Below are 26,002 nucleotides of genomic sequence, written 5' to 3' on the forward strand. Positions count from 1 at the left end.
GTGGAGCATGCAAGCAACTATAAAGGTTGCCCCAACCTGAGACTCTCAGTTCTGCTACATACATTTGAAAGCTCTGGATTTTGAGTCAGGTAAGAACAACCTAAAAATAACTGGTATTTCATATCTTTGAACCTAATTTTTGCTGTTTGTTGTTTCGTTTTGGATTTTGGGGTTTTTTTTCCCCCCTTGGGAAAGTTGATCCAGTACAGGGGAGGAAAAAAAAACCAAACAACAAACCACAAAAGCAAAACCAAAAAACACAAACCCAAACCCAATTCTTTTCATCTAGGTTAAGTATTTCTTTTAATCTAGGTTAAATATTAGTCATTTCACATGGTTAGTAAACCAACAAACAGGGTTTCAGATGTATTTCAAAATTCTCATGCACAAGATTGTTACTGTCTGCTTTGTTTGCAGTTCTTCAAGACAACATCTGAGAAACATGGAACATTTACTCAATGATAACCTTCTGAAGTATTTTACCCAGTATGCTTTAAAGGAGGGTAGCACCAGTGCACTGTCCATTGCTGGGCTGAAAAATCTCCTTCAGAATCAATTTGCGCAGTACCTGAAGGTAAGTTTCACTCTCATATGGTATTACTATATTCATATATATTTTTTTATATTGTATTATTATATTCACTGTGCTTCCTATGAAATGGATAGGAAAAAGGAAATATAGGCAATGACATTGCAAGGTAGATTATGTGCCCAAATGGTTTCACTGACTCTATAAATAATACTTAAGGCTTGGCTTATAAAAAACTTCACTCACAGTAATGAACAGCAGCTCCAAACAGATATGTGCGTAGGGAGTTTATAACAAAGCTCTATGAATAAAATCAAAAAAATCTAAGAAGCTGTTTTGTTTGGATTAAGCCAAACCGCACACAGAATATTGCTTCCGAGTCTTGTATTTTTTGCTTCAGTCTAAATAAGTCTGAATCTAGAAAATATATATAAAGATACATAAACCAAGTACATCAGTAGGACAAATTTAAAAGGCAGAGACATGAGCCAATTTTTATCTAGATTAAGTTCCTACCACCACCAAGTAAAAGAAGGTTTGCCATTCCAGAAAGAAGTCAAGCAAAGAAAAGAGATGCTACCAAGCTAGAGAGAGAAATACCCATTTCCTGGGGAGTGGAGGGTGGAAAAAAAAGGAGAATAATTAAAAAAAAAAAAATTTAAAAAGAAAATAAAATTCTAGGTTCTGATTTCATATATATTCTCTGCCAGACCTTTCCTGAACTGCATTAGGACCTAATTTAGATTCTTTTGCTAGACAAATAGTTAAATACTGTGTTTTGGATAGCCGACAAAAGCAATTTTTGCTAAAGGGCTAAAAGAAATTGCACCTCAATAGAAAAATCCAGTACTTTGAGAACTACAGTAATCCAATTTAGTTATCCAATTAATATGAAGTGGCTAATTAAAACAAACAAAGCCCCACCAAATTAATAAAACACAAAGGGTTTTCTTCTCTTAAAAACTCTCAGAAATTAATTGACAAAAATTAATAGGAAATGTGATGGCAAATTCAGAAATATAATGCTTTTTATATCAGCTGTGGACAATTTAGCACCATACCCATTTTCTCAGATATATGGAAAGGGAAGAGTTCAAAAAAGCAATACTGCTGGTTTCTGCCTGGATATCAGATATTTTCAAGCATCTACTCTGCAGAAATACATGGCACCATAATAAATCAACATAAAAGCAGGAAAGGACATTACAAAACATGCATAGGTATAAAGTATGAAGAAACAAAACCTTTTTTAAATTCAGATTATAAATAAAAACCTGGTTTTATATTATTTAACTGCAGTTATTTATATAATTATATATATTATTTAGCCTGATCAGGGATGTCACCAGAACACTCACTGCACCAGGATGTGACATGTGCTCTTACCAGACACGACAAATAAAAGGCGCTAATAAGCTGAACTAGATTAATACACTAGCAAGAATTTTTCAACAGTCAATACAGTATTCCTAGTAAAGAGGGGAAAAGGGAAGGGAAAGACACTCTCAGGTCCTGATCCAAAGCCTAATGAAAGTAGTATTGCATTTTCAAATAGGGCCCAAACAAGTATTAATAAAGCAATACGTACTATGCATAATGGTTTTTATTGGTGACTGTATACATGCTGCAGCTATTCTACCTGCTCTGTTTCCTAAATTCCAAATTTACACATAAGACTCAAGTAACCTGAGCAATACGTGATATTTCTAAATGGTTACCATATCTTTGTTAACGTTTTTGGCAGGGGAGAGCAGGCACTGTATTTCTAGTTTAACCAGTAAAACTGGTAAATACAACACCTTCAAGTAACACTGACTGTTGGTGACTACATCACTTCTTGGCAACATTCCTTACAGGAAAACAGTTGTTACAATCTATTTATTTCATTCTCTCTCTTTTTTTTTTTTTTTTTTTTTTATATAAAACAGGATTCATTCTCACTTGATAACATAATTAAATCATTGGACAAAAATAATGATGGAAGCATCAGCTTTGATGAGTTTGTGATGCTTATAAAAAAGATAACTGGTACAGGACAGTAAGGCATCTGCAAGAATGAACACCACTGCTTTGAGGGAGAAGAACCTGACGCATGTGTACATTATAGGTACACCTAAACCCACAGATTTGTTAAGATTTTAAAACATACAGAATAAAGATCTGATGTATAACAAATTATGCCTTGTACTGTGTTTCCTGCACACTCACTAGCCACCCTTTCCAGCTAAGCTGCATCACAGTTAGTTCAGAACTACCTGTTTCTATTTCATGCTACATTTGCAAAAGTGTTTAACAAATCCAAACCCTGCTTTATCTGAGCTATTGCTTGGACCTCTAGAGCAATTCAAATCAAATGGCTTCTAAAACACACAAAAGGAAGTATGTATTTGAGGAGCGTCCCCTAGTGTATATCCAATACTCCTCCCAGTTCAGTTTCATTATTCACATAAGGCAACACTCAGCAAACCGTTCAAATTTTTAAAACATACTTATTTTCAATAACAATATACCAATGTTAAGTATGACAACTGTAACATTACATGTGTATTTTAAATTATATTTACATAACTACATACCTTTTGTGTTATGACTCTTGTAAAAGGGAATACATTAAGTATATATATACACACACATACACACACAGGAACTGAGTGACTGCTGTTGCAATTAAAACATTCATACGTTTTAACCTTTTCATTGCACAATTACCTGTGACATATTTTCACACACGTATCTCATGGCCATTACTTATTTAAGAAGAAATTAGTGAGCAAGAAGATAAATAAGAATAATGGAAATTTTTGAAGACAAGTAATTCAGTGGATTAGGTACTAATCCTACTGGAGAGCTTGGAATTTTGGACTGAATTTTAACACCAACATCATCCATTATCCTGATAAATCAGTGCGATATCAGAGTTACTTAAGGACTTAAAGGCTCGACTTAATTGCAAAGCCTGTCAAGTACATTCAAGATCCCATACTACAGTGGTTCCTATCCCTGAATTTCCCTTCCATGAAATGAGGAGTAACTGACTCTGTACCAGTGATGCATGAATAGAAGTCTCAAAAATTGGTATTTAAACATGACATGAATGTTCTAACAGGCTCCTGGGCTGTTCTTTTACACAAATCTTTCAGCTTTTAAATCAGCTTTTAAAATGTGTTACGTTTCTCGCAAGGAAAGTAAACAATATTTATTACCTTCTTCTGATTTATGAAAAAAGAAATTATTCTAGATGAACAACAAGCTCTGATTTCAAAACTAAATATACTCCACACACATTTGCTTACTAAGCTACAGTAGCTACTTTACGTACATACGTAAAATCACAGAATTTAAAAGTGCTTATGCATGATTGGGACATACACTCCTTTTCATCTCTTAGGCAACCTTAGAAATTTTTTAATTCAAACAGGTTATTGATATCCTGAATAGGAAAAGTGGACATAAAGGAACAAACATGTTACAACAGTGTCATCTATTGGCAAAATCTATTTCTGCACAATTTCTTGAGTATAGAAAATGCATTTTTTACCTGGTGCAATTTCTGAAGTTTCATGATGCTACTACACAAGACGCATAGGTCATGAACAATAACTGTCACAATTAAAATTAGGGGGGGTTTAAATTGAGGAAAAATAAAAAAGTGTATTGGAATTATTTCTAGAGTCATCTTTTTATTTTCCTAGAACAGTTAGATGCAGTTGTAATAAAATTGACAAACAACATACTTAAAAAGCTCATCCAAAATAAATAAATCTTAGCTTAATAGTTGAGGAAGACAAGGGAAATGGAACAAAACAAATAATTCCTTTGCTATTCAGTGAATCCAGTTCATTAGCAGTTCACAGACTACACAGTTTCCCTTTGGAGGAGTTAATTTTAAAATTACCATTTGCAATAGAAAATTCATACTAAGTGTTTCTCTCAAGCAAATGCTTTACTTTTCTGAACAGCTATTTTTCTGCAAAGAACAATAACAATTTACCTATCATTATTTTGCAGAAGGCTAGGAAGTAAAGCAGAAAGCTTAAGAATATATATAATGGGAACATGACCTGCAAGTAATCGACCAAGATGAGATCAAGAACTTGATGGATTGTGATGAGTGCTCATGCACCTCCCTCATTTTTCCTACTGAAATCAAATGTGTGTTGAAGAGGAATTCAAGCCAAAACCTTAAGGTGGTATTTTGGTAGTGTAAATTATACGGTCTGACAATACAGGTAACTGCTATATCAGAGATTTTTTTTTTTCCCTTTCGAGTTCATGTTTCTAGTTTAAACCTAAATAAAATCTAATATCAACTTCTAATATGCCAAACACAGCTTATTAATATCTTCACATTCTAGGTCTCATTTCCTTTAAGTTTGCATCACACAAATATTCAGCTTCGGGATTTTTTTTTCCCCTACAGTATTTTAAAGACGCAATTTTGGCTGGTTTACACGACTAAGTCATTAGCTTCCATTTTTGTATGCAAAGACTACCATTTCTTCCACAGTGACATCTTAACTCTAAAATACTTAGTCATTTACATGCCAATATAATTGATATCAATACTCCCCAAAACAAGCAATACAGGGTTATACAGGGTTCCCCTCCTATATAAAGTTACTCATGGGTACTTTCGCAGAACCCAGGTTGAGCAACACTGTTGTAATGATAGTCAGTAGAAATACATGAGCAGCTGCAATGAAACAGATATTCAGCATTGCAGGCAACTCTCTACATTTGTAGATTCAGTTGTTTGTTTGTTATTATTCAAAACAAAACAAATTTTAATTGCCTCACCACATAAAAGCCTTCTATGATCCTCAAAACTTTTTACTAATGCAGACAATGCTCCCTGTAGTACAATAACTTGTGTTATTTTAATTGCCAGTAATGTTTTTCATTATTTCAGCCACCTGTTTTTTCTTTGGAAGCCTAATTCTGAGTTACATGGTTACTCTACAATCCCAATTTTTTATTTCTAATGAAAAAGGTTCAAATTTCCACAGACACAGACATCATGGAAGCAAAGTAGACCAGGATATTTTACACACACTTTAGAAAAAACTATCAGCTTTGGTAAGCACAGTTCTGAGTATTTGAACAGTTAACAAATTAAGAGATGCAAAAGTAGCTGCATATTTATGGTTGTCTCTGAGTTCCCCTGAGAAACTACATGTTTGAACTTTTGTCATTTTTCCTTTTTCTTAAAAATAAAAGCAAATAGAACTAGTGCTTTACCAGTGCCTTTCTTCTCCCACTTCGGTTTCCAACAGAGCAGGAACCAAAAGAATAGTACATAGCTTTGGTCCTATGTTAGCCCTCACTTGAACAACACAGTGGCATTGCAAGGTATCAGTGCTGATACAGTGTTTCCAACTAACTTGCTTGAATAATGAAACATCTACATCACTTAGGTAGTTCACAAGCTTCACTAATCTGCTTCTCTTCTGATTGTTTCTATTGATTTGTTATTATATTGAAAATCTAAACTGTTTTTAGCACCACATGGACTCTCCTAAGACAGATTATTTAGCTGTTAAAATTATTGGTAGCGCAAACTTCCCATTTGGAATGATTTACAATCGTTTCTCGCCCAGAATTGAGATGTCAAAGATCAGATTAAAATGCTGAAATATGACTGGTAATAACCTATTTCAGAACCTTGATATAGCTCAGAACAAAAGAATATCCATTATACATACTGCAAGTATACTGCTTCGATTTAAACACTGCATTAATTTCCACGACATGTCCATTCACTCCATTGTTTTCTTAATTTTACGTCCACATAATGTTCTCTTTAACACATATACCTTACTTGTCCTTGAATACAAATTGCAAATCACTCCGTTAATTACTTATGGAATAAAAATTTAGTCCTAGATATATTGTACTAATACAGACTACAATTTCTGTAATAGAAGAAACTGACAGTAGGGCTGCAGCAGACAAGCATTGTGGAGCTCAGCATCAGAGCCAGCTACTGTGAACAACGCTTACAATAATGTAGAGAAACCACCAGTTCCAACAGGGGACTAAACCCCCAATTATCAAGCTGCATCCTAAAAAGGTACCTGAGGTGTCTACCTGAAATGCAGTCATGAGAAGTTAAATAAAACTGCCTCTAAAAAGCCCTAGAAACGAAGATGCCCCGCAATCAGTCTTCCGTACTACCCCTCTTTGCTTCCCATAAAATTTACAGCAAGCCTGCAACATCTTCCACACTTTACCACATTAGTTATTATGAAATTGACCTCTCCGTTGAAAGAGCATGTCCTTGCATATATTCATAGAAGGGTGAAGGAAGAAATCTTTTACAATGGCAAGTCCACAATTTTCATACCAAATATAAAGTTTACTTTTGTTCACCCAAGGACATATCCAAATGCCACCAAGTTTCAGCAGCAGGTTTCACAGTGAAACTCTGAAGGTCTCTAATCAGACTAGATTCTCTCTCCTACGCATATAAACAACCTTGAAAAAACAGCTCAAATGCTTTTAAAAACTCCTATTTGCATGTTTCAGACTAAGCAGCTGTGGTGAAAATAACAAAATATATATATATTTTACCTACAAATCCCAACAAAACTCTTTTGAAGGAAATTGACACAGGAACAGTAGGTCTCTAAGTTATCACTAGAACAGATGTTTACATATGACACTAAGAAGCTACTTTACTTCTCACCTGTATTTCTGTTCTTTTTCATTTTCTTAAAAACCCTTAGTTAATGGTCTTACTGACCATTAAGTTTTACTACCATGATCCTGTGATATCATGCTCTCCTGAGCTAGGAGATACCTGGAAAAAACTCTAAGATTCTACCACTGGCATATGATTCAGCCCTTTCATATCTACAGTACTGAAATTTTTCACAAAAGGAGGACTGTGAGATTTGTAAGGGAGGAGGAGTGTAGTGGTTATTTATATTGTTTATATAAAGGAAACAGAAGAATCTTTCAACATCTTTCCATATAATCCTTATCTTTTTATATAAATTTCTACTTTGATAAAAGCGTTGCGCTACACTTTCCAGCTTCTCTTTATATTTTATTCTCTAGTAAAGCCAACCTAATCATTATGTCTACTCCCAGCATCAGACTACAGGCAAGGAAACTATTAGAAAAATTACAGAACATAAAGCTAAGACAAATCACAGAGCAAGGAGGTGAAGGCAAGGAACCATTAAAAGAAAATACCTTTTTAAACAATATTGAATAGGGACAACAGACACCTTTTCCTGTGCTACTATGTAACGATGTAGATAGATCTTACACAGAGGTAACTCCCTTTTTAACAAAAGATACATGTTAGATACATGCAGAAAAGAAAAAAAAGCAGTACTTACAACAGGGGTTTTTGTGTCTGGGTCAAATTCTGTAGAATTAGCATCTGAAACAAGTTCAAAACAAACACAGTAAATTTCCATTGTTCTACATGCAATACAAATGCATCATAAGAGTTCTGTGGCATTTCAGAGTTTGCCTGCATTTAAGCTACAATCTTACATGTTTAAACACATACTGCACCACTTCTAAGCAATCACAGGAAGCATATGACCTCAGTCATATACACTGCCTTTCTTACTTTCCATAACTTTTTCCTCCCAGCTGCCAGTGGTAGAAGTTATCTGGTAAGCTAAATCTCTTCATACTGCTACTGCAATGGCTATGGTTTGACTCTCAAACTAATGAAAGCAAGTGAGAAAACCACTTCTCGGTTTTATTCTTCACCATCTGCACACTCCAGAAAGAGACTAGAAAGGTGAACTGTAAGCATGCATTCTCTTACACTTGGTAGATCAAGAAGCAGGTTTCAAGCAATCTGCATAACAAGAATTCCTTCTCCCTTATACAGAAAGGTAGCACAGGGTGCTGAGCTGAAAATGATCATGTTGAAGAGCTAAGTACCTAATGATGATAGGATCTATACAATAATAGATATACATTTCACATATAGAATAAAATTTCTTCTAAGCAAATCACATTCACACCAGCATACTGAGCTCACCTTTCCAATTCAAACAGTTTCTTGCAAATTCCACAACTGCTAATTGCATTCCCAGGCAAACTCCTAGAAGACGAAACAAAACCCCGAGAATTTAGCAGGACAAAGAGCAGGACTGAAAGTATTTGCTGTTCTCTCTTAAACTTGACTGCTTAGAAACCTTGGTACCCAGTATAAATACACAGACTTATCAACAAGCTAAACCAAAAATGACTGCTCAATGCAAAACTCTCTCACTCTTTAAACTTGGCACACTGTAAATAAATGTGACACAATTATGTGCTTTAAGCCTTTTCGAACATATTTTTTTCCTCCCATCTATTTGACCAGTAATTACTGTAAAGACAAAGAGAAGCTGTAAGCCTGAGTATATCCAGATTCAAATTTTGCTTTGGAAACTAGTCCAAGTAGTCACTTAAAAAATATAAGAAATGTGGAGTAGGAACCAGAGCTTCAGAGGCACTTACACAAACAGCACTTAGCTTATAGGCCAGATGGCATCTTTAGACTTTACCATAATGAAACATACCACAAATCAAGAAACATTATTTAACATAACAAATGTGTCCAAAGACACCTATGTTTTCTGCACACTGATTAATACTTACAATGATGCTGATTTAATTACGACACACAAAGACTCTCCACATAAATGTGAATATAGCAAATAAAACCTTTCAAGTAGGGATAGTCTTTTTGTTCCTTCCTTTATATAGCAAATGTAGTACATGACTACAACCCTGGGCATTGTTTACAAGGCAAATATTCACAACAGCACACATACTGCCCAAGACAGGATCCTTCTGCAGTGTGTGTGGTTTTTGTTGGGGTTGTTGGTTTTTTCTTTTCAATCAAATCAATTAGCTTGCTATACACCTCCAAAACACAACAGTTTCTGACTCTTAATGATCTTACCAAGAAAGGGTTTTTTCTTTGTTCTTGCCCAGGAGATAGCCTGGAGTTTGCCTTCTGTTCCCCTAATTCCAAACCCTCCTGGGACCAGAATGCCACTGGAATGACACCAATATGTAAAGCAACCAACATGTAGAATCCAGCCAGCAAAGGAAGTCCATACAAATTGAAGACTTGTGAAGTTGTAACAAAACAAGCACGAGGCACAAAAGGCATGTTTTATATGACCATTCAGAATACACAGAATTTAACTCTTAATTTGCAAATTTGTCTCATCTACCCACCCCAGTTCTCATCTGACCAGCCTCATGCTTCACAGTGAAACTCCCACTGCTTAAATACCTATTGCTTAAATAAACTCGCTACATATTCACTAGTCTAGGATCTTAACACCAAAGCTTAATGTCTACTAAATAATACTGAAGAAATTAAATGCACTTTGACTACAAACACCAATTGAAATCCTGGCAACGTTTCTTAACAGATATTTGCAAAGCATTACCAGCATTTACTAAGATTTTATTTAACTACCTTTCAATATGAATCATGTTGACAAAGAAAAATCTGTGACAACTGACGTGCACTGTAAAGAAAGTCTAGCTATCAAAAACAAAGAATCAACAAAAAAACCCACAAACAAACAAACAACTGCAACTTCTCTAAAGAGATTAAAAGCAGAGTTTGAGGATACAGGTTGATACTATAATTTGCTATGTCCGAAGCTTGTCACCAACCGTGCACATCTATCATTTTATGTAAGTAACAGAAGTTTGGATGCACTGAGAACTTATTTACTGAAGCATTTTTCATCACATGAAAAAAGTATCATTGTTTGCATTTGGGATACAGAATACCCAATGCTACTTACTCTGCTTTGCACAGTTTGTGCCATGCCTGGTGATATTTCACTGAGTTCTCCGCTTCTGTAGAACGTTCAAGTTCTGTTGAATCTATGTACTAATAAAGACAGACACGCAATAAAACACGTTTTTCTTCCACTGAAAGTAACTTTTTAATAGCATTAAGACAAATTAATAGTTCCAAATGAATTTCCAGGCTTGCCATCTCTGGAACAAACTCAGCAACGGAAAGTGATAGTTCCACCAGCAAGAAAGTTAGCAAGCTTTTCCCTCATGTAGTTCAACTTTCTGTTCTTATTAAAAAGAGGCAAACTACATTCCTAAATAGTCCTGTATTTGAGGAATTATTATTTTGGAGCAACTAAGTTTACGGCCCAATTCTAATATCAGAATCCTGCTAAAAATAAAATGGATAGCTCTCAGAATATTAAAGAAATAAAGAGCAACAGCTTCTGGCACTGGATTTTAAAAAAAATAAAAAAATAAAAGCTGCTTTCAGTTTACCTGTTTTCTCCTGTCTTTAAGCTAATCTCACTAACATGATAAGCAGTCTGATGAGCAAAACCTTCCTCTGAGGTAAACAGAAATTTGTAGGTAAAGCCTGCTTTTTCATCAGATCCACTTTTGGGTACTATATTATTCCTTTCAGACAAGCTTAGATCCAAATAAAATTACTAAATCTGTAAACGCTTCCTGAAAAAAATGAGATGCTTGGCCAGTCTGTATTTATCTGCATGACGCATTTTCTGATTTCCACATTAATTAAAACTGCCTCACATGATGGAAACTAGGAGAGTATATTCTAAGTATCCCTGAAAGCAAAATCCAGAAATATCCTCACCATTAAATCCAGTTTGTGATTAATTGCCAGTGCAGAGTGCTCCAGAGCCTTGAAAACAGATGCATAGCAATCGCTTAGTTTTGTGTACTTGCCAACGAGAGCTATGGAACACACCTTCAGCAACCTTTCATATCTGACAAAAACAAGTTTTTTGGTTATTACACTGATTTTCACAAAGAACACATTTTAACAATGTTTGCTTTTTCTTTAACTTCACAAATTATCTTCTAAAATCTCAAAACTGACAGTTTTTAAATCCAGACCATTCACAGGTGTTGATCAGCAGCAACATGCTACTGTCCCCCATCGAGTTTGGTGACTTCACAGCACCTAAAATTCTAACTTGCATTAAAACACTTCTAGAAAAAGCGTCAGGAATTAGGATACCTATCAGCCATTTTCTTCCATCTCATTAGAAGATCACTTGGATGGTCATCAATAGGTAAATTTAACCTCTGTTTAAAATACTTGATGATGCCTTGCTCCTCCAGCAGGATTGGTACTCGGTAAGTGGAAGAAACATCATGGACAAATATCACCTAACAAAAAAAGGGTTACGTAAGAGACTTACCTAATAATTTTTCATAGGAAACATAACAGTCTGTATTTTTGCATACTACATGCTGAGCTTCTACCCTGAAAGACAGAACTTTAGAAATAAAAGAGTGCCATGGAGACAGCTCCCTCCCTGAGAGGGAGCTCTTTAGGGAAGTTCAAGGACACACTGGACTCTTAGTCCAGTTGCATAACTGCAGTTGGAATCTGACTAGGTACATGCTTACACACAGCCTGATATTGACAGAAAAGCACATAGCATTTTTGTTTGACTGAACTTCCATCTATCTGTCTCTGGCTGGAAAGAAACCACAAAGGCATTTCTGAGGATTTCCAGAAGCTAGCTCAAGAGTGCTGTCATCTACAGATAGTAAGATAGAAGGAAGAGTGGTGAGGGGAGTAAGAGCCCACTGCCCTCTACATGCTCATCTGGAATCTTACTATAGAAAGCTTTTTCTTACACACCTGCAGAAAGACAGGTCAACACTGATACATATTTGAAACAAAGCGTAACTGTTGGCATCTGTTATCCCTATCCATTACATTGAAGAGTAAAATGCTCTCACTTCCAAAAATATTCAGGAGCATTTATCAAAATTAGTATTCAAATAGCAATTAATCACAAACTATGAAGGCAAAAATCACAATTAATTATAAAAATATACAGAACTACACAGAGATGTTCTAACCATGCTAAAGGGCATGAATAGCCCATTAATTATCACAGTAAGATATTTCATGTGACTGTGATGATCTGTGGACATAAGCAAACCTCTAGCTTTACCCACACTTTGTTCATCCATTATTATAACCACCTGAGATGATTTAAGGACAATAACCAACTGTAGCTTCAGAAGTACACAGTTTTCACAACTGTGTATAGGAATTTGCCATGCGCTCAAAATCTATTCCTTTTGTCAGCTTTTCATATAACAGCCACTGAAATTATTAATGACTATTTGACATAGAATCTAAAATATAAACTCCCAATATTTTTAAAGTGTTACAAAGTACATAACAGCAAGATAAAAATTGTAAGCAATTACATATTAATGAATCAGTCTGAAGTTGAAAACAGAAATGCACAGAAATATTTGGATGTTTTCCCATATATTTAAATAATGATGAATAAAATATTAAAGTACTGACCTGCTCAGGTTCCACATGGCAAAACATGGAAATCTTTTCCTTCACTGCCATTTCTATAGGTTTTGCACTTCTACAGACAATCTGTCATAACAGAAGGAAAACACCTAAAGATTTACTAGGCAAACCAACAGAATACTCAGTACCATTCATGGAGAAATTAACTCCTTTGGAAGCACAGCACAAACTTATGTGCCTTTTTTTCTCTTCTCTTTTGGAGTTCCACAATGTATCATAGCTCACCATTAACGGCTAGCAAGGCAGAAGTAAATCAGTCACCTGCACATACTGACCCACTTTTATTAATCTTTGGTATTCTCCATAGGACTGCTTCCTCATGTTCTCCCTTCTTGTAGCTACTGTTGTAACACTCTCTACCAAAGTCTAGCAGCTCTACAAGTACAAATAATATGACGAATCAAAAGAACAGATAAATTTAGAGCAATAACACTTAGCTTACATGCACGTTTTCCAGTATTTCAGTAATTCAGCATCTTTTTGTAGTTTTTAATTTGTATATCATGAAGAAAAGGAGGATGAAGATGAGAAAACTGTTTCATAATTTTGTGGGGTTTTTTTCCTGGTGTTACTATTCTGCTAAGGAATTTTAGAAAAGACTGGCAATTTTTACCAATAAACAAACATGTGGTTTGGTGTTTGTTGGAAGGTGGTTTTTTCGCATTATGTAACTTCAGGCAAATGCAGAACTGCTCTATCAGTGTGCTTATTGATTACTCAGTCTACTACATTAAGCTATTTTGAATCCTAAAAGTGTAACAGAAAGTAGGATGATCCTGATTCATCCATTATTTTCCCCATCTTTCCAGCCAATGCAATTACTTAGTGCATTAAGCCCTTTTTTGTTCAGAAACTTGTAGCGGATCTTTGATCGCCTTGCCAGAATGCTGCTTAGCTACACTAATACTGACAAAGTCTAATTAATTTCCCCTACCCTTGCAAGAAATTCCAGAAACAAAAAAACAATGCCAAGGAAAATTAGTGCACATTTTAGTAATCATAAAATAATTATGAAACAATTTGTACATTCTATTCAATTAAGCACAACTTAAAAATTGGTTACTGTTTGAAGATGTAATTCTTCAAACAGTAGTAATATATAATTGATAATATGAGCACATAATTAAATCCACTTTGAAATCTATCATCCGTCTTGCTGAGACAAATTTAAAGTTAACACAGTCACAGAGAATTGGTTACAGTGGCAGAGAGAGATCTCAAAGAAACAAAGGAGATGAGTGACAATTCAGTTGAACAGGGCAGCACTGACAAGTGTATAATCAGTCTTCAAAACACTGTTACAGCGTCCATTATATCTGCAGATACAGCAGTTTTCATCAAGAGCTTAAAACACCCCACAGAGAACAGAAAGGCTCTTGTACATGCACAGCTAAGGCTGGCCCAGCATGCCACCTCAGGGAAGCCTGGGACCAGACAGGGAGGCAGCAGGTATTAAGAACAGGTCTAGCCAAGTTTAGATCAGGCAACCTGGCAGCACGGCTTATGAAGGAAGCCCTCCTGCCTGCTGTTCTAAGAACTTCCCCATGTGCTGCCTTGGCCTTGGGCCCCTGCCCATGACAGCAACTATTTAAAGATTTTCTTGAAGCAGTGCCCAAGCAACTTTATAGCAGCGCCAGAAAGCTCTGCTCAGAGTTTAATCTCTCAGTGCTTTAGTGGTCACCAGCAGCCTCAGGCAAGAATTGAAGATGTGAGAAAGTGACTAGATTGGCCTGTTCTCCTTTTACTACGTACGCTTAGCAGGCTTTTACAAATTAATTTGGGGGCTAGGGAGGGAGTCAGGCACCGGCAATTAAAGGCTTGAACAATCACAGGCAACTTTCCATATGCAATTAGCACCTGAAGAGGGATTTTGAAATTTAGGGCCTGAAGGTTGGAATATAGAGCAGCACTGCACTACACAAGCTGATTACAGCTGCCATGTCACAACAATTTGAAGCTACCTAAGACATCCTTCACATATCCTACTTATAAAGCCATTAGTATTGTAGTTATAAGCATGCTTTTTTGATAAACCTGAAATACAAGAATTAAAAAGAAAAAAAAAATCAGCACAGCACAAAATGTAATTGTGTGACTATTAAGAATAATTTTTCTTTTTTGAAGATATAAATATTATACAGAACCAGTGACCATTCTCACTCCTCTTATTTCTGAGAAGGCCTAGGAAGCTTTTTCTCCCAGTGGATTTTAAGGGAATGGAAAGGGCTCAGTGACTTCCAGAATCAAGTAATGAAAATATTCTTTGATGTAACAAACAGATTCACACAAAAGAGCAAAATTGTCCTTTTCTGTTTCTCAAGCAGACCTAGAAATAGAGTGTGTCTTCAGCTGCACCAGCTGCAGCTCAGGAAGATACAAGTATAAATTTGAACTGAGGTTTTACTGGCATTTAAAGCTGTGCTGCCCTGGCTTCACTGCTATCAACACCTGACCAAGGAGATTAACATCAGTGTCAGATCACAACAGGGAGCTGCATTCTACTTATGTCTCCTCTCTGCTCCCAAGGAAAAGTACAAGGGAGGCAAAAACTGCATCCAGGGAATAAGCACATACTCATTAAACTAAAGCACTGGGGAGAAAGAACAGAAGGAGTTAAGCTTTTGATCATTTGCCAACTGGCATGAAATGAAACTTGCTGGCTTTAGGTTCACTACAGTATGTGGTGCAAGAAGGGACTGAGAGCAGCCTTGCCAAGAAGGACTTGGGGGTACTGGTGGATAAGAAGCTCAGCATGATATGGCAGTGTGCGCCTGCAGCCCAGAAAGCCAATCGCATGTTGGGCTGCACCAAAATGAGCATGAGCAGCAGGTCAAGGCAGTGATTCTACCCCTCTACTCTACTCTGGTGAGACCTCACCCAGAGTACTGTGTCTAGTTCTGGAGCCCTCAGCACAGGAAAGAAGATATGGAGCTGTTAGAGTGAGTCCAGAGGAGGTCACAAAAATCATCAGAGGGCTGGAGCACCCCTCCTGTGAGGAAAGGCTGAGAGAGTTGTGCTTGTTCAGCCTGAAGAACAGAAGGCTCTGCAGAGACCTTACTGTGACCTTCCAGTACTTAGAGGGCTTATGAAAAAGATGACGATCAACTTTTTAGCAGGGCCTATTGTGAAAGGATAAGAGGTAATGGTTTTAAACTAAAAGGAGGCAGATTCAGACTAGATATAAGGAAGAAATTTTTTACAGTGGGGATGGTGAAACACTGCAACAGGTTGCCCAGTGAGGTGGTAGATGCCCCGTCCCTGGAAACATTCAAGTTAAGGTTGGGCAGGACTCTGAGCAACCTGATGTAGTTGAAGATATCCCTGCTTACTGAAGTGGGTTGGACAAGATGACCTTTAAAGGCCCCTCTCAAACCAAGCTATTCTACGATTCTATGAAAGAAACTGAGGAACCTTACTTTTGAGATTCACCCATATGTTTGTATTTCCAAACAGGAATATTTTTTTAAAGGTTGTACTTCAAAGTAGGATTGCTTCTTCTTAATCATGCATAAAAAGAAATCTGTGAGAGAATGTTAGAGGCCAGAGGCATTCTAGGTCTTCCCACAAAGTGAACTGAGACTTTTCATTCTTTTTAGAAGAGCAGAATCATTTCTCTGCAAAGAACTTTAGAAGAACATAACTACAGTCCCAAGATATCACAAGGACTTAGTTGAATTAACTTAAAGTAAATTTGAGAAGCATGTATTTTCTATTTCTTCTAAAGTTCTTGTCTTTCACGGAAGAGTAAGGCTTATACTTTGAAGACAGCTTACACAAGGACACTTCTAGATGACCTGTAAATAAAAATCTGTATTTATTGACTCACCAAGTCTGGAGACAAGCCTAGACCCCTCAGTGCTCGAACACTGTTCTGTGTTGGTTTTGTCTTCTGTTCACCAGTGGCATTAGGCTGGAAAGACATATTTTAAAAGCTTAGATAGCAAAGCAGTTACAGGTGAAAAGAGAAAATCCATTGCAAATAATAATACCTGGAGGAAGTAAACATATCCAAACAGGTCAACAATATGCCAGAAACAGAAATGACACCACTGTTATATAAGAAATTCTGTGAAGAAACTGCAAGGTCTTAATTCAGGTCAGGTTTATTTTGGGTTTTTTTGTTGGGTTTTGGTTGGGGTTTTGGTTTTGGTTTTGGTTTTTTTTTTTCCCTCAGAGAAATAGTTTCAGTGCAAGTGACTCAGGTGGTAGAAGAGAAACATTCCAAAAGTTGGATTTTGCTAATAGAGAATGCCCAACATAGTACGTAGCCTTTAGTAACCGTTCTTGGAAATTATCAGAAGTAGTAAGTAATTCTATACTCAAATACACAGAATCAATCCCACCAATTGCTGACGAATTCTCCAATCCAAACCTGTGATTGCTAATAATTCTCTTTTTATCCATACTAGGTACAAGCATATCATCATTACCAATATTGCTCAGCAAAATCTCCCCAATGAATAAAAATAGTAAGAAAACATATTTGTGAAGTAAAATTTAGAATTGAATGTTTAGAATGGAAAAATACTTTCAGCCCTGCACAAAAAGTTGCAGTGGTCTTGACCAGAAGACCACTGTACATCAAGGAGTTAGTGATACACACCAGAGTTCCCCTAGAGAGGCCCATTGCGCTGCACAAATCCCTTGGCTGCAGGACAAACTCAGCCAGCTCTTGTAACAGAGGAGCCAGCAGGCAGCTCCCACTCATGATCTGCAATTCCATCACCTGCGTGGCCTTCCCTTTATCTAGGAATGCAGCAGGAAGTTCTCCAGAAAGGATGTTTGTTCTGTCAAACATCCTTTCTGTTTGACAATAAAAATGATACAGTTGTTTCCTTGTAATGAAATTATCTATTAGTTTAAATGACCAAAAGGGAAGAATCACTTCTAAGGATGTGGTCTGCCCAGCACGCTGCACATCAGGGCCATTCAATGATACACAGCCTAGGCCTCCCAACACTTAAAGGAATGTAAAGTCATTTATACCATTCTCTCCTTATAGTGTTAGCTCTAACAAATAGAATTTTAAATGATACCTTAAGAGAGTTTGAGAGCCTTTCTTACTGGGTTCATCACGTACCAGCACCTTCTAGCGCAAAGAACAACTTTATTTAGCCTTCTAGGTAAATCAGTGTTGATAACAGGGGTTTTCAGTAACTTAGAACATTAAAACCGATTCTCACATCAATAAAGTATATCAAGGCCTTTATTTACTTCAGTGTGACTAGGTTTCGTATTTGTGTCTCTAAAACCTTCAACCATGAAAGAGTTAATGGGAGAAGTAAACAAATATAAAGCCCAATACACACTAAAATCTATTTTATCAATTTTAATAACTTACCTGTGGTACTAGACTAACATGGATATTACAGAAGTTCTCTCTTTTTGCTTTGAACTGAAACTGTCTAAATGCTTCAATGAACGGCATTCCTTCGATATCTCAAATAGTTCCACCAAGCTGAAAAAGAAAGCTTAGATATGTCAGTGTCAGAAAGCAAAAACAAAGCAACCAAACAAAAATCTGCCTCTACCAAGTAAGTTTCCTGAAATATTTATCTTTAAAAAAAAGACAACTGAAACTTGCAGTCACACTCTGCAAAGAGCCTTTATCTGTTCTCTGTATTTGTTTCCTAGGGAAAACATAGAAAAATTTTCAAGTTTTGTTATATTCACTTTACATCAAACACATAAGCTTCCCCTGGGAAGATGAGTGGTGCTACTGAATAATACATGCTTTGATGCTACCTTCAAAGTGGTAAACAAGTAAGCAATAGTTACATTGATGTGAAGGATAAAAGCTTTAAAATAAGGCAGAAGCAAAGCAGCATCTCCCTCTACAGGAGTCGCCTGTATTGCACCCCAGGCTCCTGGCAATCTCTTGCAGTTCTGACTACCTGTCTGGTGAGCCAGGTCAACTGTGTGGGCTGACAATGAAGCAGATGCTGAGGCTATGAACCACAACTACTTCTAACTAAAGTCTTGGTTTCTTGACAACTACTCAGAACACGTGCTTTTAAAGAGTTTACACACATTAAGGAGACACTCAATGACTGTTGCTGGGTTTTACTTTCCCTCCCTCCCCCAACAGGTTTTACAATGATTGTGCTTATGTGTGCTGCTTTGGATGGCATGCAGCTAACTCTATGGGTGACAGACACAAAAAACCTCTATTTTTCAGTCTGTCAGATTAATGAACAGTTGTGACCAACAAAATACAGGCATTTAGCAGTATTATCGTAACTTTCCAACATCAGTAAATGCCATATGGACAACATGAAGTAATACTTGACATTATACAAGACTTTCAATATTACCAAACCAAAACCCAATACGAAGTCCATGACAAAACTTTTTTATAAAGACAGAAATTAGATGTCTTTCAAAGACACAAAGAGATGAAGTAGACTAAGCACTGAATAAAGCAGTGTTTAGCGCCTATGTCTTATGAAGTAGTCGTATTTCATAATGATTTTTCTGTGCCACCAAGTGGCATTTGACAGAATTGCAGATTTGTGTTCACCCAGTAGCTGAAAAACTTCAGGCGATTACATTTGTACAAGACGCACGTATTCGGTCTAACTCCTTCAGGGTTTTGCCAAGGGAAAACATTTAAATTATGCTAAAAGTCGTGAAGAAAAACATTTTTATCAGGCTGGAGCTATAACAAAACAAAACAAAACAAAAACAAAACCACCAAACAAACAACAAAAAAAAAACCAACAAAAACAAAAACCAAACAGGAAAAAAAGTCTTACATAGAGGAAACAGAAAAATAAGCTTGAAGTTAAAGGACTGACAAGCCCATCATTTATTACTATTCTTGTCCAACTTCTTTATTTACTGTTTTTACATTTGTTTTAGACGAAATGTTTAACTCTCACTCTGCACATCACAGAAAAAGATCTACAGCTATACCTATAAGTATAGTGAAGGCAGCTTCTTCTGTGTAAGAAATACTAAGCAATTCTGTGGCCTGGGTCACAAAGTTTATCACGCTTGATTATGGTGGTCACTTCTGGCATTAAACATATGCCACATCCTTTTGTCATATTTTCAGGTACAATCTTTTCCTATATTTTCTGCTGCAATAGTACGAGCAATTGCTGACTGCCTTCCCTCCAGTTGTCTCAATGCCCTACTAAGAATGGGTAGATCTCATCGTTTCCATTGTGCAGAACAGCAGCTGGTTAAATGATTAATATAGTTCCCTCCAAGGATCTTAAAAGTAGCACCAGGAAAGTGGGAAGTTGACTTATAGTTTTTAAATATATTCCGTTAAACTTGACCACAAGCAACAAGATGGACATTTGAAGTTATATAGAAAGCTAGGGTATTTGAGGCTGTCCTACAGCCCATAGTAGATTTCAAGTTTACACAAGTTTTCTTAATACTACTAACAGTATAAAGCTTCAGTCACATGTCTGAATCTTGGAATAGATACTTCACATTACAGTAACTGGCTGCTTTAACTTTTTAAATCAAAAAACTTTTAAGTAGCTTAGTTTCAGCAGTGTTCCAGAAGGGATCTAGTCAAGTAAACAGAAGCTGTAGGTGTAACACCACACCTTTCATTTTCAGAACAAACGAAAGAATACATAATGTGCCTTTGCACTGCTGCTCTCCATAAAACCTCAGCCTGACCTTTTTACAGTAAGTAGCAAGGAGAAAGCAAGCTAGTTGTTTGTGTTCATTGTGAAGCTATATCCTGAAAGGTTCCATATACTTGCCTCAATTACACAAATTTGTGGTTCTTTTCTGTCATCATCCACTGGAACTTTCGCCTGATTCATCACCCATTCCTGAACTGCATCAGTGATGTGTGGAACAACTACAAGAAAAAAAACAAAACAAGCAAGCATATCTTGAGATCCACATACTAGGTTTTGCATGCAAAAGGGGGAAAATGAGCAGAAAGTCAAAAGGAAACTACTAGCTCATTTTTCTATTCCTCTTTTCCTTGAGCCCAGAAGCCAAATACTACAGGAATATGCCCAAAACTCTTGGAAAAGAGAAAAGAATAAAGTGATGCAGAAAGGAACAGCTTGTTCTATCTAGCTAATCACTTCAGTGAAGACTGAATGGAAAAGTATCCCATAGAATTAAAAATATCACCTTGAACAGTTTTTCCCAGGTAATCACCATGTCTTTCTTTATTAATGACATGCTGATATATTTTCCCGGTGGTGATATTGTTGTCTTTATAGAGACTGATGTCCAAAAATCTCTCATAATTTCCCAAATCTAAGTCAACTTCTCCACCATCATTCAATACAAAAACTTCACCTGAAAAAAGAAAGAGAAAACGACAGAAAAGCAGTAAAATAATGAGAAATTATTAAACACACAGCAAAAAGGAATACCACAAACTTCTCAAAATTTATGAAATGTTTTTTAAAATGACATATCACAACATACCAATAAAGCACATGCTGCAACTCAATCTGCATTGTCATTCTGTGTGACTTGGATATTAAGTCTTTACTTTTACAGTCTACCCCTCAGTCACATACAGTTTGCAAGTAAGTTTAAGTTTTATTGCTAAAATATTTAAGTGACTTAAAAACATTTCAGCAGCATTTCAACAGCATGCTATAACCCCTGATTGGAAGAAAACAATCTCCAGAAATCATAAATCAGCAACAAATAAAACAGCAATTTACACATGGGAGCCAAAAACTCCCGTGCAAACTATTATGGAGCCAAAAACTCCAATAAACTTATAAAAGCATGAATCATGCTCAAAGTGTTTCACTGTAAATTCTTGTTGGTTGGATCTATTTTAATGATTATGGCTTGGACCAGGAGTAAAGTTATGCTAAACATAAATGCTTCTTAAAGCATGATCACTGTTTCTTATTCAGTTGTTTCATCTTGTACATTTAGCTCACTATGTCCACACCAAGCATTCTGATCCTGAAAAATCTAACAAAAATACCCTTTAGGTTCAGATTTTTCTTAGACCTCTAAAGAGCCTCTAAATTCTGAATCTAATCAACTTCTGAAGGAACTAAAGTTGCTAGATTTCCAGGTAAAGCTGGAAAGCTCTTCAGAAAAAAGCATAAAATATTTTGCCATGATCCAATAAATCAATGCTTAAGCAAATTATGGAACCAGTGCACAAGAAAAAAAAGAATCCTCCTGAAAGTATAGTGTGGACTGCAGATATAATATATCCTGCAAGACACAACACTCCACTGAACAGTTTAACAAAAGCCACGAGGATGACAAGGGGGCTGGAGCACCTCCTGTATGAAGACGGGCTGAGAAAGTTGGGGCTGGAGAAGAGAAGGCTGTGTGGAGACCTCACAGCAGCCTTGCAGTATCTGGAGGGGGCCTATAAGGATGCTGGGGAGGGACTCTTCGTTAGGGACTGTAGTGGTAGGACAAGGGGTAATGGCTTCCAACTTACACAGGGGAAGTTTAGATTAGATATAAGGAAGAAGTTCTTTACAATGAAGTGGTGAGGCACTGGAATGGGTTGCCCATGGAAGCTGTGAATGCTTCAACCCTGGCAGTGTTCAAGGCCAGGTTGGATGGAGTTTTGGGTGACATGGTTTAGTGCAAGGTGTCCCAGCCCATGGCAGGGGGGGTGGAACTAGATGATCTTAAGGTCCTTTCCAACCCTAACTATTCTGTGATCCTATGTTTATAACAGGGTGGAAGACTTATGCCTGATCCTGGGAGGCACTGACTACATTCTCTGTACCAAGTTATCGCTTAAGCCAATAGACACAGAGTGGAACCAAGATTTCTCATAAGCAGGCCTTGGAAGAACTAAAAAATATACTACTAAAAAAGCTCTTTAGTTAACTGGAAATCACTAAATTAAAACCCTATGTCTCAATCATATTTCTGCCAAAATGTTAACAAAAGAGGCTTGCCATTTTGGCGTGGGTGCATTTCTACTTACCACCCAGCAAGCTAGTGTTTCTTCACAAACATTAAGAAACTCTTAAGTGAACAGGGTGGGGGGGGAATATCATGTGGGAATTACTTGCCATAATGTCCCTTCTCCCCTGTATCTGATCTGGAGGAGGAGTACATCCTCATAAACTCAAGACATCACAGGAGTCTTACCACGAAAGGTAAAGGCAACTGCCTAAGTAGCACCAGATATGCTTCTGAAAGTGCAGGACCACTGGACTAGTTAAATTTTGCTTTTGGGGAGAAGTCTGATGTGCTGTGCTCTTCCTCCATTTAAAAAGCAAAGTGGTCTTTTTTCAGTTAAGGACATAAATATGTTTATCTCCAGTTCCAAAACTTTCGGTCTAGACTAAAAGTAGGCAGACAAAATCTAACAAATAAAAAGAATTAGAAATGTCTATTGGTTGAAGGTACTTTGAAACTTTGAAAAACATCATTTTTAATAAATGTCTAAGTAACAAGCCAGATAGCTGAAGGAAGAGTCAACATTATATATGCATGTCAGACTGACCTGTTGCTCATCAACAATGTAGTCAACACAATCAAGGTAGCTTAGAGAACTAAGCAAACAAATTAATGGTATCATTAGTTGGGTCTCTAAGCTTCGCTGATGGTTTTGACAAGATCCTTATGGACTAAAATGAGAACCTAGTCTAACTCTCATGAAGACATTTACACTAGAAGGCACTGACACCTGACACCCAGATAACAGCATTCACAAGTAACTGTTGAGGACTTCAGTTTCTAGTAAGTTTTATACCACTATTGTAATTTTTTTAATTTTTTTTATCAAGTTGAACTGAAAATAACCGAACAAGGCCTACAGCTAGGATTTTCCTAACAAAATGGGATTTTATAGAAAGGACACATCTACTTACAAAAGAATCTTCAACAGACAATCTCTTCTCTTTACTTAGAGCAGACAATGCCCTTAAGAACATATAGCAAGGAAGAAATTTGCATTGCTAAATAGATAACAAAATGACTAATAACTACTATTATTGTTTGGTTTTCTTAAAGACACCACAAACGCCACCTTACTGTGAATACACATATTCATGCAAAACGGAACAGCACTGCCCTCCATACCATGTTCATATGGTGAAAAGGTTCCAGCATCTATGTTTATGTAAGGATCAATCTTGATTGCAGTGACACGTAGACCACATGATTTCAATATGGTGCCAATGCTGCTTGCAATGATCCCTTTGCCGATGCCCGAGATGACACCACCAGTTACCAGGATGTACTTCATGGGAAAATCAGCACAAGCACACAGATCTCAAGCTGAAAATCTAAAATGACAAAGAGGTACATCTGATGAACGCTTCATGTCAGGGAAGAACACAGTCTCAGTATGCAATGAATCTAGGTTGAAACGACCTTTGGAAACAGACAACAAAAATTACCATTTTGGAATATGGGAGTAGGATTCATCTCTCCCAGCTTATAGACCACTTCATAAACTACAAACATAAATCTACTCCACAGTCAATGGAAAACCAGGTACCATTTTGATACACTGCCCCATGGAGGTGCCAGAGAGACACAGATTATCTGCCATATCCCTCTCCTGTGACAGGAAAATCCAGCTAACTTTTAGAATCACGTAAGGCAAGACAAATCTCACCCTGAATTTGCTTTCTAAAGCAGTTAGAGAATTGAGCTCATTGCTACATTAGCCAGAACACTCACATTCTCTACCCAGTAGCTTTACCTTTAAAAAGCAACTGTAGCTTCAAAAATTTATTAAAATCATGTTATAACATCCACCCCATTTTCCAACAGCTTTCACAAGCTGGAGCTATGAATACCCAACAAACACCATACCCTAAAGATAGAAACAGGACAGTTAATGCCAATTATGGGTGCTGAAGCCTCAAATATAACATCATTTTTCCCATCACTCTACAATAGTACTAGCATTAGCAACAACAGCTTTTCAGGTACAGAAACTTCCTCTCTTGAAAATTTGGTTATTTGAAAGAGACCTACTATGAAATAAGAGATTGAAATATCATACTAGATAAATCACATGCCTGGGAGGAGAATAATCTTATAGATGCTAATACACCTATGCCACCTTGCACTGTATAGGAGTATGAATGGTGAAGGATCCAAAACTATTAAGAAAAAGATGAAGAAACCACCCTCTAAAAATTCTGATAATTACTATCCTAATTAGAAATTCTTCTTCATCCTTATTGTTGCTATCACCTGCTGTTCACACTGACTCCTGTTGATGTTGTCCCTGCTAGTCTCCTGCTTTGTCTGGCTTTCTGACAAGCACAGATTTTGCCACCGTTTCTCCACCCCATCTGAAAGAGGATGCTGTGTGTATCTCATTCATAGCTGTATTCATTTTACATTCAGGCAGCTGTGAGGGCTAATCAGTGGAATAATTTTTGCATAGCGGCAGCATGGCTCACCACAGAGCAAAAAGTCTAGGGTCACGAAAATCTTTCCTTACTCAAGCACCAAATGCATCCAAGGCAACAAGCAAAAGCACATGACCTAACAGCACTCAGTATAAACCAACACAGTATGGTTTTCAGCTGCTGGCAGTAAGCAGCAGGTAGTGAATGCACATTGTAAGCCCTCCTCTTACTATACTTAAGATAATAAGGCCGGGATCCTCAGGAGACTCCTCTTAGAGTTCAAGAATGTATCAATGCCTGTCATCAATGCCACCATTCTTGATAATAGGAATTACTAAACTACTGTTTCCTTGTCAACATGAACAAAAGGAAGACCATAGGCATCAAACGTATTTAACTGAGGAGGAAAGGATCATCAGGAATTAACTTTTCCCTGCTATTTTAGTATTCAAATTATTTTAGTAGCCTAGAATTTTAAGAGGAGAAATTATTTCGACAATAGCTATAAACCTCGACCACATGCTGCTTCAAAACTCGTAAGCCCTATCACCTTGCTTACAGGAACCATAGTGAAAAGCCCGCTGTAATTTTAGCAAGAACAGCGAGTTTCCAGCAGCTTAAGGCAACACGAAGTTTACTTGAAATAGAAACAAAGAACTCCGGGTGGTTCGGGAAGCTACTTGTAAAAAGAAAATGAAACAGAGTCAGGGGAGGGAAAGCAAAAACCGAATACTGGGAAAAGACATTTTGCTGGGAACTGGAAATCAGCACAAGCGGAGAGGAACATGAATTACTCTGTTTAGCCCTATTAACAGGAGCTTGCTGTCTTCAGCA

General features: G+C 36.9%; 2 protein-coding genes across 2 annotated transcripts in view; one reads left to right on the plus strand and one right to left on the minus strand.

The window, feature by feature from the left end:
* CTPS2 (CTP synthase 2) overlaps positions 1-24,054 on the minus strand; it is a gene marked incomplete at its 3' end in the record, with an annotated part of 44,222 nt that extends 20,168 nt beyond the window's left edge. The window contains 12 exon segments of the mRNA XM_010018350.1: positions 7,876-7,919; positions 8,538-8,600; positions 9,450-9,544; positions 10,315-10,403; positions 11,148-11,280; positions 11,535-11,686; positions 12,852-12,932; positions 16,693-16,776; positions 18,208-18,324; positions 20,594-20,694; positions 20,979-21,149; positions 23,880-24,054. Coding sequence (XP_010016652.1) covers positions 7,876-7,919; positions 8,538-8,600; positions 9,450-9,544; positions 10,315-10,403; positions 11,148-11,280; positions 11,535-11,686; positions 12,852-12,932; positions 16,693-16,776; positions 18,208-18,324; positions 20,594-20,694; positions 20,979-21,149; positions 23,880-24,045 — 1,296 coding nt within the window.
* S100G (S100 calcium binding protein G) lies at positions 443-2,571 on the plus strand. Its single transcript, XM_010018348.1, has 2 exons — positions 443-574; positions 2,458-2,571. Exons 1-2 carry the CDS (start codon positions 443-445, stop codon positions 2,569-2,571), a joined length of 246 nt encoding a protein of 81 aa, XP_010016650.1.
* Positions 24,055-26,002: the final 1,948 nt, after the last annotated feature.

The sequence above is a fragment of the Nestor notabilis genome, unplaced genomic scaffold (genome assembly GCF_000696875.1).
Source record: "Nestor notabilis isolate BGI_N333 unplaced genomic scaffold, ASM69687v1 scaffold27297, whole genome shotgun sequence".
Lineage (NCBI taxonomy): Eukaryota > Metazoa > Chordata > Aves > Psittaciformes > Psittacidae > Nestor > Nestor notabilis.